This window comes from Heterocephalus glaber, unplaced genomic scaffold, assembly GCF_053883595.1.
Source record: "Heterocephalus glaber isolate CG9 unplaced genomic scaffold, H.glaber_assembly_v1.0 deba00001504, whole genome shotgun sequence".
Classification (NCBI taxonomy): domain Eukaryota; kingdom Metazoa; phylum Chordata; class Mammalia; order Rodentia; family Bathyergidae; genus Heterocephalus; species Heterocephalus glaber.
Genome location: NW_028258324.1, coordinates 73,826,837 through 73,839,186, shown reverse-complemented (window position 1 = coordinate 73,839,186; position 12,350 = coordinate 73,826,837). Strand labels below are relative to the sequence as shown.

Here is a 12,350-nt window from a genome sequence, read left to right as displayed (position 1 = left end):
ACGCGGAGGCGGGACCAGGGGCGGGGCCGTGTTGCGTCAACGCTGCGCCAAATTCAAATTCGCCGCCATCTTGAGCGGGCGGGATTTCGGCGCGCGGCGCGGCTGCCAAGCTGAGGCGGAGTTGGCGCTGCTGTCGGACCCCGTGCTTCGACCGCTATGGCACCGGGATGCAAAAGTAAGGGGAGCCTGGCCTCACGACCCCTTCACCAGCCCTGCCCGTGGGGTTCCCTGCCGGGGGCGAGTGCGTCCCTCGGTCCCTCGCCCACCGCGTTGGGCCGGAGCCAGGCCCGGGATGTGGAGAGGGGAGGCCCCGTCCTCACTGTCGTGCTCCGCGGCCTCGCGGCCTCGCCCCGGGTCCGCCGCGGCTTCCTCCCTGGCTGACCTCCCCCTTTCCGCCGGTCTACACGTCCCTGCCTTTCTACAAGAGAAAGATTTAGGTTCAAACGCTCCTTCCTCCTCTGGAGAGCCTCTCCTCAGATAAGGGGATTTGCAAGCAGAGATTGCGGTGTATCTCACAGGGGTCTCCCGACCCCGGGCCCCCGTGAATCCTGAAGCCTCATAGCGCCCTGGTGCTGAATGCAGTGTGTGCTCTGCTTGGTCCTGACGTCCGTACCTCTGCTTATGTGCTTAGTTTATGAATCAGGCACAGTAGTGAAATGGAGCAACGAGAGCAGACATTCTGTAATCATGGGTGCAGGTGATCTCTCTCGAAGCGTCTTACAGTATTGCACTCACCCTCTTGTGCGGTGAGATGATAAAATGTCTCTCTGGTGAGAGGAAGTGAGATGAATGACAGTGTGACAGGCTCCGAGGGTGACTTGAATACAAGCCCGGCGATCTGCTAATTGATCTGATAACAGAGGCTATGACTGCTGGGAGGGCGGCGATTTATAGACAGGGTGGATGCGTCGGGGCTGGAGGAAGCAGGGTCCTGTTAAGATAGGAGAAATACAGGTCGAAAGGAGACATGGTGAATGTTCAAATTAAAAATAAAAATTACTACAGTAAGAGACACATTACTGGAAGGATAGGCTGTGTGTTGTGAGGGGAGAGTTCTGAGAGGGATTAGTGTCAGTGTATCTTTTAGTGTAGTATTTTTTTTAACCTAGCATGCACTGTGTTTTTAGATCACCCTGCACCTCCAGCCCCAGACCACAGGGCACCACTGTCTGGAGGGCCCACTCTGTTCTCGGAGCCTGTGTTTCTTTAACTCTGCCTAATAAACCTTTTTTGTCTCTCGCTGTATCCTGAAATTCTTTCACTGTGATGAGTCAAGAACCTACTTGGCAGGCTGAATTGAAGTCCCCACCTCCTCCTTTTGGGGGAAATATTAGCCCCGTCTGGTGACTGAGATTTCATCCTCCTACTCAGAACAGCATGCAATTTAAAAGCTTTTGAATTTTCTTCTGGGTTTTCCATTTAACATTTTAAAAAATATTTTATGTGTATTGGTACATGTTGGCAGTACATAATGATTACATTTCCATTTAACATTTTTGGACTGCAGTTGACAGCCAGTGAGACACTGGAAAGAGAGTCCCCAGATGTTGGGGGGCGGGGTGTCCATTGCTGTATATTCTCACAATCTATTTTTGCCTCAAGGGCATCCATCCATTTCCTCCTCTTTTTTTAACCCCCAGAGGAGAGCAGCAGGGAGGGTCTCCAATTTTTTGCTGTCATTTTTGCTTTTGACAGAACTGCAGTGCTAGTTATAATGGCTGTGGGGTCACCCTGGGTTACTCTGAGTGTGATAAGGGCTCACGTCAGGATGTGAGGGACACAGTGGTGAGATCGGATTGTATTGCTCCGGTGCATGTCAGGCTGTTAAGGAACTGTGGTGAGAGCAGGGCACTCTTGCTCTCCAGGAGCCAGCAGGGATCCTATGTGGTGTGAGCCTGAGGCCAGGATGTCTCCTATGCTGTCTGTCTCCTGCCTCAATTGGACTAATAGAGTTGGCTTTACATCTGCCACATCTTGTTTTTTTTAAATACATTTTATTTTAATTTTATCCCATTCCCCCCTCAAGCCTCTCCCCTCCCTATGTACAAAAGCTTTTCTATTTTCACTTTTTTTCTTGTCCCTTCCTTCCTTTCTTCCTCCCTCCTCCCTTGTTCCTCTTCCTCTTTGAACATTTTCTTCCCATTTCCCAGTATCTATTATGCATTTTAGTCTTTATTTCCACTTTCAGTTTCTCACACCAGAAAAACAATGCAGTATTTAAACATGTGTGTCCAATTTATTTCACTTAAGAGTATGGTCTCAGGGTACATCCATTTAGCTATAAATGTCTGAAGCTTATCCTTCTTTATGGCAGAGTAGTACTCCATTATATAAGAAACCCATATTTTCTTTATCCACTTGTCAGTTGATGGGCATTTGGGCTGTTTCCAAGATTTAGGTATTACAAACTGTGCTGTAAACATGAGTGTGCATATATCACTGTGTTATGATGCTTTTAACTCTTTTGAGAAGATACCAAGAAGAGGAATAGCTGGGTCAAATGGAGCCTCTAGTTTTAGTTTTTTCCGAAATCTCCACACTGATTTCCACAGTGGCTGCACCAGTCTATACTCTCACCAGCAGTAGAGAAGGGTTCCTTTTTCTGTCATTACTGAGGTGAATCAGCACATGCAGGTGTCGAGGGGAATCAGAAGCTCCATTATGGAGGTGTTGACCTTGAGACGTTTGTTGCCCACAGGGCATCCAGCTGGAGAGAGAGATAAGCCTTAGACGGCCGGAGTCTGGGGCGCAGGAGAGCAGTCTGGGGGAAGACTCAGATTTGGGGATCATCATTGCCTACCTTGTGTTTACAACCATGGGATTGAACAGTGGGACTGGGATAAAAGGGGGAAGAGGATCCGGGCCTGGGCTTGGGGTGCCCCACAGTCCTGCAAGGGATCTGGGGAGACCAAGGAGCATTAGAGAAAGTGTGATTTACATAGTGCGATTGTAACCACCTCTCATGACTTCTCACCTTCTTTTCTAGCTGAGTTACGCAGTGTGACAACTTCTCAGTCTAACCAACCCAGGTAAGAAAGGAATCTTGTCATGACCCCCCAAATTAGCTATACAGTATTTCTAAAAGAACTATTTAGCATAGTAAGGTACCTTGTTTCAAATGTTAGTTTGATCATCAACCAAATGGAAACATGGGGAAATGCCTGTGGAGCAGAGGCTGGCACTTCCTTCGTGGGGAAGGGGAGCTGGGGAGGGAAGCAGCATGGTGCAGGCAGACTGGAAGATAAGCAGGACCACCTCAAGGGCACTATGTCCTGAGGGCTAGCAGAGCCACTGGAGGTGTCAGGGAAGAAAGGGTCCAGGGCAGAGGACCTCTCTATTTCCAGGCTAAAATGTGGAATCAATTGCATAATTCTCCCTTGGAATTACTTATCCTATCATTGCTAGTAAGGAAATGAGAGACAAGCAGTGTTTGTGTCTCCTTGCACTGAACTCCCTTTAGTTTTACTTCTAGTAAAAGGTGGTAAAGGTGCCTATCATAGAGGAAATTAATAAAGGGCACGGGTGGCATGAGACTCTTAAAAGTGGTAAATTTAAGTGGAGTAGGCTTTGTCAGCGAAGTTCATGGTGTACGTACTAGAAGCAATCTGAGACTCAGATTCTTTGACGGTTTTCTTTTCTCTGAAAATAGCCTTATTACTTTTTTTTTTTTTTTTTTTTTTCCTTTAGTAATGAAGGCGATGCCATCAGAGTTTTTGTACGAATCCGACCGCCTGCAGAGGGCTCGAGATCAGCCGATGGAGAGCAAAACCTATGCCTCTCCGTGCTCTCCTCCACAACCCTCCGGCTGCATTCCAACCCTGAGCCCAAGACCTTCACATTTGATTACATAGCTGACATGAACACCACTCAGGTAGAGAGAACTAGAAGCTTCTCCCATGGAATGTAGAAGGCTTTGTTATTTGTAAGGGTTTCATTTTTGTCATTTGTTTGGCAGACTTCAGGTCAGGAAGCTCAAACTCTCCATAAATACCTCAGATCTAATTTTATCATTTTTTTTTCTCTTTTTTCTGTTTATTCCCAGTACAGGACACATAAGCTACATCCCTAGCCTTTTAAAATTTTGAGATGGTCTTGCTAAGATAGTTGCACAGGCTGACCTTGTGCTTGTGAGCCTCCTGCCTCAGCTTTTTGAGTAGCTAGGATTGTAGGCATGTGCCATCATTCCTGGGTCTTGCTTACTAATCAGACTTTGTACTAGCTTTACTTTCCTTTTCTACTCAGTGATGGAAGTTAATGAGATATACTTTTCAGAGCCACTTGAACAGCTAACTACAGCCGACTGCTTAGTTTAATAATTAGAATTACTATGATGTTAGTAACTTTTTTCAGTTTAGATCAATTTAAGATCTAAGCTCTATCCAATAGGACTTTTCTGCAGTGATGAAAGTGTTTTATATCTGAGCTGCCCGTTACAGTACCTCTAGCTCAACATGACTATTTAAGTGAAAATTAAGAACCAGATATGGTGGCATACTTCTATAATCCCAGCACTTGGGAGCCTGAGGCAGGAGGATTGCCCCAGGTTCAAGACTAGCCTGGGCTATGTAATGAGTACAAGGCTAGCCTGGACTACATAGCAAGATGCTGTCTCAAAAAACAAAACAAAACAAAACAAAAAACCCAGCCAGGCATGGTGGCATAGGCTGGGTATGGTCGTGCACACCTGTAATCCCACCGCTTGGGAGGCTGAGGCAGAAGGAGCGCCTCAAGTTTGAGGCCTGCCTGGGCTACATAGTGAGCTCAAGGCCAGCCTGAACTACCTAGTGAGATCCTCAAAGACATTAGCCACATGTGGCCATTAAGCACTTGAAATGTGGCTAGTGTATTTGATGAACTAAGTTTTATTTAATTTTAATTAAATTTAAGCTGAGTATGATGGCACACACTTGTAATCCCAGCTGCTCAGGAGGCTGAGGCAGGAATATCACAAGTTCAAGCTAGCCTGGGCAACTTAATGAGATTTGGTCTCAAAATGAAAAAATAAAATGAAATAATGAAGTGAAATAAAATAACACTGGGAGCTGGATGTGGTGGTGCACATTGGTAATCCCAGTGCTCTGAGAGGCTGAGGCAGGAGGACTGCAAGTTGGAGCCCATCTTGAGCAACTTAACGAGACCCTGACTGAAAATAAAGAAAGGGCTGGGAAGTAGCTCAATGCAAAGTCATATTCTCAGTTCCCCAGAAGTTATATACTCAGTTTCCAGAGCTGGGGCAGGGGGACTTGGAGTGTATCTCAGTGTTGTAGAGTATCTGTGTGGAATGCATGAGGCCCTGGGTTCGACCTCTGCTGCCTCAAGAAAGAAATGAAATAAAGCACTGATGACAGCTCCACAGACATCATGGCTCTTGCTTATCTCCTTATACATAGGAACATTTTTGGTGGGGACCTTCACATCTTTAAATCTTCATTCTTTTCATCTAGAACTATAAGCTGAGCCACATAAATAATTTTTAAATTTTCTAGTAGACACAGGTACAGTTAATCTTAATAATATAACTTGTCTCAAAAGGTCCAAATCCTTTTTTTTCCCTCTTTGGCAATACTGGCAGTCAAACCCATGGGCTCCCTAGCACTGAACTACATCCCTAGCCCTTTTTAGTTTTTATTTTGAGACAGGGTCTTGCTAAGTTGCCTACACAAGACTCAAACTTATAGTCCTCCTGCCTCAGCCTCCTCATGTGCTGGAATTACAGGCCTGTGCCTCTATGCCCCACACAAGGTAGGATTTTAATCTGAAATCAATGTAAATTACTAATGAGAGAGTTTGCATTCTTTTTTTCCGGCTCAGTCCTCAAAATCTCGTGTATGTTTCCCCTTGCAGCACCTCATTGTACAGTAGTAACGTTTCAGGTGTTCAGTGGCCTCCTGTGGCTCATGAACAATGTGAGTTGAAGAGTTCTTGCATAGTTGATAAGACTGCATCTACTTATATATAAAAAATGAAAATGAAATTCATATTACTTGGTACAAACTTATGAGAGAAAAACTGAAGAAAATATAGGGCTATGTATTTTACACCAGTATCAATATAATTACATCCAGTATGCTAATTCTGTATGTTTAGATGTGTGCTTTTTAAAAAATATTTTTATTTTGAAAAATTGAAACACATTTATAAACTAAATAATATTGACACCTTAAAAAAATAGTACAAGTTGGCCATGGTGGCATATGCCTGTAATCCCAGCACTTTGGGAGGCTAAAACAGGAGAATTTCAAGTTCAAGTCCTGGTTTGGGAACTCAGCAAGACCTTATCTCAAAATAAAAGCAAGTAAAGAACTGAGGACATAGCTCAATGTGAAGGCCCTAGGTTCAATCTTCAATACAGAAAAAAAAATAGTACAAAGTTAGGTATGGTGACTCACACCTGTAATCGCAGTACTTGGGAGTCTGAGGCAGGAAGATCTTGGGTTCCAGACCAGGTAGGACTACAGAGCAAGCCCCTTTCTCTAAATTAAAAAAAAAAGCCAGGCATGGCAGCATATGTCTATAATCCTAACATCCTGAAGGCCAAGCCAGGAGGATCACAAGTTTGAAGCCAGCCTGGGCTGCATACCAAGGCTCTGTCTTTAAGAAAAAGTGCAAACTACGTGTTTCCTAGAAATAGATGAAATTAAAGACAGGTACTCATTAACTTAGCTTTCATAGCTCCTGGTGTGTGGTTGGGTTTCTAATGATGTCCACATACGTCTATAATTGTGCAGGAGATTAATGGGCCCTGGTCCATTTAGGGTTCAGTCCCCTTAGACAGCTAAGCCGTTTCCATAGTGGATATAATCTTCATGTTATCACAGTGTTGATCTAAGCTTTCCATTTTTATTGTTTTCTTGTAGAATGTAGTTTAGGAAAAATGTGTCCTATTTCTGAAATGTTAACTGTTTGGCACTTACCTTTGCAGGAGTCTGTGTTCTCAAGCGTGGCGAAGAGCATCGTGGAGTCGTGCATGAGTGGCTATAATGGCACCATCTTCGCCTAGTATGTTGCTGACTGTGTCTGTATAGAAGGGTGTAGTGGTGAATGTTAGTTCAAATTTCCTACTGCTGTTTTAACAAATTGAAGCAAACTGAGTGAGTTAAACAGCACAAATGTATTCTTACGGTTTTGTAAGTCACAAGTTTGGTGCTGGTTTCATAGGGCTAAACTGACGCTGGCAGGGCCTTGCTCCTTTCTGGGAGGAGCGCAGGAAAAGCTGCATCCTTGCTTCTTGCAGCTCCAGAGGCCACCCACATGGCTTGGCTTACAGCCTCACCCTTGTGGCTCAGTCACACCTCTGCCTAGAGCTGGAGATAGTCTCAGCTGTTAGGGATGTGTGGTCAGGTCCTCCCTCATGGGTAGCTCTCCAAGCTCTACTGCCTGGAGAAGAAAGTATCCGTGCTATGTGAAGCCTTCTGTAAGAACGGTGTGTCTTTGTCCTCTGTATAGTTATGTATGGCTTATTTACGTGCTGTGGCCTCATGTGGATTGCTACTGCACTTTGGATTATAATCCAGTCTGCGTTTTTCTTTTCCCTCACTTTGATCCAGCTTTGCCCAATGGGAACTCCTTTGAGGCTGATTTCTGTGTTCCCTAATTTTTTTTTTTTTTTTTTGTAGTAATTGGGACCGAACCCAGGGCTGCTCACAACCTTGGCCCATTTTATTTTTTATTTTGAGGCAATGTCTTGTTAAGTTGCCCGAACTGACCTCAAATTTGCAAACCTCCTGCCTCAGCCTCCAGCATTGCTGGGATTACAGGCATGCACCACCTCTCCCAGTTTGTGCCGCCACACCTGGATTGTTTCCTGTTTTTAGTGGTATAAACCTACCACAAACATTTGAATATTGGGTTTTGTGTGAATATAAGTTTTCACATCACTTGGGTAAATACCTAGAAAGGCAGCTGCTGGGTCACCTGGGTCATGAGAAACTGCCAAAGTGTATTCCAGAGTATCCTGGTCACATTTGCCCAGCCCGTGTGTCCTGGGAGTAAGTAATGCTCCTGCTGTCCTGGTGCCGGCAGCCTGGAAGCACCTCTGTGGGCTCTGTGTTGGGACTCCAGTGTGGGTCCAGAGGCATCCTGATTGTCTTGGTTTTTTTCTTTTAGCAATAGGCTTTAATTCTGTGTAAAACCAGAAGTTTTTAATGGGATGCAGTGAATGTTAGAATTCATTTTGAGCAGCAGTTGTATATTTTTAGTTTTGTTTTTGTTTGGGCCTATGTGTCCTGGTTCTTCTATAATTGGCTCAAAATACAAGAAAATAAAATATTATATTAGAAGTTAAAGTCTTCCCTTGTTTTGGAAACATTCCCCTGGGAAATTTTTCCCCTTTTTTTTCCTTCCTAGTACTGGGGATTGATCTCAGGGCCTCATGGGTGCTAGGCAACCACTCTGCCTCTGCCCTGCAACCCCAGCCCTTTTTATTTTGAGTCAAAGTGTCACTAATTGCCTGGGCTGGACTTGAACTTCCAATTCTCTTGCCTCAACCTCCTGAGTACCTAGGAGTCATGCTTATTTTATATAGAGTCAGCAGAACTACATCTTCTCTTTTGAGCAGGAAAAGCAAGCTGTTTTCTCACGTCTGCCCAGGAGAGCAGTGATGTTTTCCGCATTTTCATGGTGAAGTTCAAAATGAGTCTGAGATAGTGCCTGAGCTTATCTATCTTCAGAACAGTCGGCTTTGAAGACCCTGTAGGCACACTAATGGTCGTATTGAATTCATGGTGCACTCTTAATAACTTTGTGCAAGCTGCTTTTGGCGATATTAGGTAGAAGTAAGAAAGCATTTGGAAAGGACCTTGCTGGTGTGCTGAGGACAGCTGCATTCTAGAGCAGTGGTTAGCAGTGTGCCCTTCTTCCTCAAGGGCCTTTGTAGGGAATACTTAGAGTTGCTGTAGTTGGGGAGGGCTCAGTAATAGCCATTTCTCATTCTTAGTTACTGCTCAGCTTTTTCCACTACCTTCTAAAATTACAAGATAAACAATCTGACAATACTTTTATTAGTGTGGAGGGACATTTAACCAAGAAGTAAACTCAAAATTTCATATTTTTGCTATGAATCTAAGCTAAAGTCATTTCACATGCTGATACTAAAATTTGGTATTCTTAGTTCCGTATTGCTTTTGTTTCTGGTAAGTGGAATGACAGAAGAAGGATGACACTGCACAAGAAACAACCTATAGCATAGGGTTTCTAAAGTTGCCTTGCTTTTTTGGGGGGGGGACCAGGGATTGAACCCAGGGCCTTGCGCTTGTGAGTCAGGTGACGAAACCACTGAGCTAAATCCCCGACCCAAGCTGCCTTGCTTTTAAGCAGACATTTTAGTATCTTTTTGAGACAAATAATTTAGGAAAGGAATTGCTTCATTATTTAAAGTGGCAAAATTGGAAACAAAAGTCCAGTTGATTCTGGTTAAATTACTCCACAAGCTTCTATATCCATGAAATACTGTGGAACCATTATAAGCAATGAGGCAGACATCTGGTTTCTGACTTAGAAACAAATTGAGATAAAATGAGAAAAGCAGGTTACAGAGAAGTATGAAGGACATCGTCCCAATTTTTGTGAATGAAGATTGTGTTGGTTATGTTTATATAATCTAGAAGCATTTAATAGTTAACAGGTTAGCTCTTTGGAGTGGGATTGAAGGGAAAGAAACTAGACCAATCACTTTTTACATAAAATAATTTAAAAATAGAATAATTTTCTGTGGGGAATATTTGTACAAGTATTAAAATTAGAAGGGTAGTCTTCTAAATTTTATGTATAAAAATATAAGACATTCTTTTTTACAGTGGGCAGACTGGCTCGGGGAAGACATTTACCATGATGGGTAAGTTAATGAAAGATTAACCTTTTCTGACTTATTGTATTCTTCCTGATGACAGTGTCATACGTGTTGGGGGACATTTTAACTTCTGTATGATGTATCAATCTCATAAAACTAGGGATATGCCCAGGATTCTGCCAGATAGTGAGTTTCTGGATAGTAAGTAGGCTTTTGTTTTTTGGGGGGACAGTACTGGGCACTAAATCCAGGGCTTCTGCATATCTCCAGCTCTTTTAAAATTTTATCTATTATTATTGTTTCTTTTTTTTTTTTGAGGAACCAGGGATCCAACTCAAGACCTTACACTTGCCAGGCAGGCGCTGGCGCCACTGAGCTATACCTCCGGCCCTATTTATTGTTATTGTTGAAACAGGGTCTCACTAAGTTGCCTAGGCTGGGCTTGAATTCATAATCCTCCTGACTCAGCCTTCCAGAGTATGCCATGACACCTCATTTTAAACATGCCTGTCCCTTGATGCTTAGCTCAGACTGGTGCTAGCACAGCACTCAGCACAGAGCTAGGTGATCAGTAAACAGTTTCCAACAACTATTGGTGATTATCACCATTTCCTCATTTCACCCTTGAGTATGTGTGTGGCTGTGGCCTGGAGCGGAGGTCCATCCATGAAAGCAGATGTCGCATGCAGTCAGGTCGATATTTCTGCCTGTTTCTGCACTTCGCAGTTGGAAAATGGGAAAGCTTAATTCCTAGGTGGACTGTTGGTTAGTTTATGAAACAGCAACTGCTGTCTCTAATTATTGGTGGCCGCTGTGACCACTCCGTCAGGCCCATCCAGAAGGCAGCATCTCTAACCCTGGCCCCACAGCATCAGTGCAGCCCATCAGGAGCATACAGTGTGTCCTCTCCTCTCTGTAAATTTATAAATTGCCTGCCAGGGTTGCCACTTTGGAGGACTTGGGATAGCATGAAAATCAACAGGCTGGGCTGGGGATTTAGCTTAGTGGTTACACTGCCTGCTGCACAAGCACAAGGACCTGAATTCAATCCCCGGTACCAAAAAATAAAAATCAACAGGCTTTTCATTTATTTTAGGACCATCTGAATCTGATAATTTTTCTCATAACTTGAGAGGAGTAATCCCACGAAGCTTTGAATATTTGTTTGCCCTAATTGATCGCGAAAAAGAAAAGGTAAGACTGTAAAAATAGAGTTTGCTGAAATGGCGGGTTTTGAGGGTTAGCTCATGTACAACAGAAGGTGTGGGCAGTACCCTACTGTGTTGACCGGCTAGTGTGATATAAAAAAAACCCTTTGAATTCTTCACGTACAATTACAGGTTCTGGGAGTTTTGCTTTCAATTTCATTGAGTTTTTGGTTTGTAAAGTGTGCATCTTCCTTTACCCAGATTGCTCACTTACAAAGAAGAAAATACTGTTTCTTGGGCTCTCAAACGATTTTTTTTAAGAGAAAGTATAAAGAAATTCTCAGCCAAGGAAAACAGATACACGAAGCCCTGCCATCTGCCTGAGCCCACGCTCACTGGTGACTGCAGTTGTCCCCAGACCCTCATGACACCTGGTAGTGATGTGGCTCTTTGCCTACAATGTGGTCTTTTCTCTCACCAGCCTCAGGCTGGGCCATTCTGAGAATATGTTTCTTCTTTAGCTTGGCGAATTCCAGGCTTAAGAACCCTCCATGTTGTGTGTACCATTACTTGTGTACGAGGGAATTCATACAGAAAATTGCTTTACCACTTCTTTGTAGAAACTGTTACTAACATTGCACTTAGACAAATTGCATGGCAGTGAAATAAATAAGTTTGGTACTATGTAATCCCATGGTTAAAAATCCTGTAGAGAATCTTTTTTTTTTTTTTTTCTGTAGAGAATCTTTTACATGGATTATCTTCAGTCTTTAAAAGACATAATACTCCTTTCAAATAAAACTTCATGAGGAAGTCCATAGTCTGTCTCAGTGATGGCGAACCCTTTAGAGCTTTCATAACAGCCAGCTGTTTGTGCCATAGATTCGCCACCACTGGTCTGTCTTACACTAGAAGTCAGACAGTGGAGTTGCCCTCCTGACTGCTCACTGCCTGTGTTTGTGAACTGGCTCTGAGGCATCTGTGCAAACCTCCAGGGCTCCTGGGGCCAGTGTGATGCTGCTTTCGAGTGTCCTGATGTGTTAAACCTAGTTATTTAGACGTTTCTCACTGACTTTTCAGCATCACAGTATTCAGCATTAGAGGATAATTGTGTAGGAAACTTATGCACTGAAGCAACTCATGGGAAAGCCAGGGCTGGACACAGGGCAGTGATGCACCTAATGAGCTTATCTCCCCAGGCTGGTGCGGGAAAGAGCTTCCTCTGCAAGTGCTCCTTCATCGAGATCTACAATGAGCAGATCCATGACCTGCTGGAGTCTGCGTCGGCCGGGCTGTACTTACGGGAGCACATCAAGAAGGGGGTCTTTGTCGTTGGTGCAGCAGAGCAGGTGGTCACCTCAGCTGCCGAGGCCTATCAGGTACCTGTTGTGAGCGCTTGTTTGATGTTCAGATAG

At 43.9% G+C, this 12,350-nt stretch overlaps 1 protein-coding gene across 4 annotated transcripts in view; it reads left to right on the top strand.

Annotated features, from left to right (window-relative positions):
• The first annotated feature begins 29 nt into the window (after nucleotides 1-29).
• Kif15 (kinesin family member 15) overlaps nucleotides 30-12,350 on the top strand; it is a 78,657-nt gene continuing 66,336 nt past the window's right edge. For all 4 annotated transcript variants that reach the window (XM_087187105.1, XM_087187106.1, XM_004835063.3 and 1 more), the window contains exons 1-7: nucleotides 30-175; nucleotides 2,987-3,029; nucleotides 3,688-3,871; nucleotides 6,923-6,999; nucleotides 9,795-9,832; nucleotides 10,884-10,981; nucleotides 12,135-12,314. In XM_087187105.1, coding sequence (XP_087043231.1) covers nucleotides 157-175; nucleotides 2,987-3,029; nucleotides 3,688-3,871; nucleotides 6,923-6,999; nucleotides 9,795-9,832; nucleotides 10,884-10,981; nucleotides 12,135-12,314 — 639 coding nt within the window. In that variant the 5' untranslated portion in view covers nucleotides 30-156. The remainder of the gene's footprint in view (nucleotides 176-2,986; nucleotides 3,030-3,687; nucleotides 3,872-6,922; nucleotides 7,000-9,794; nucleotides 9,833-10,883; nucleotides 10,982-12,134; nucleotides 12,315-12,350) is intronic.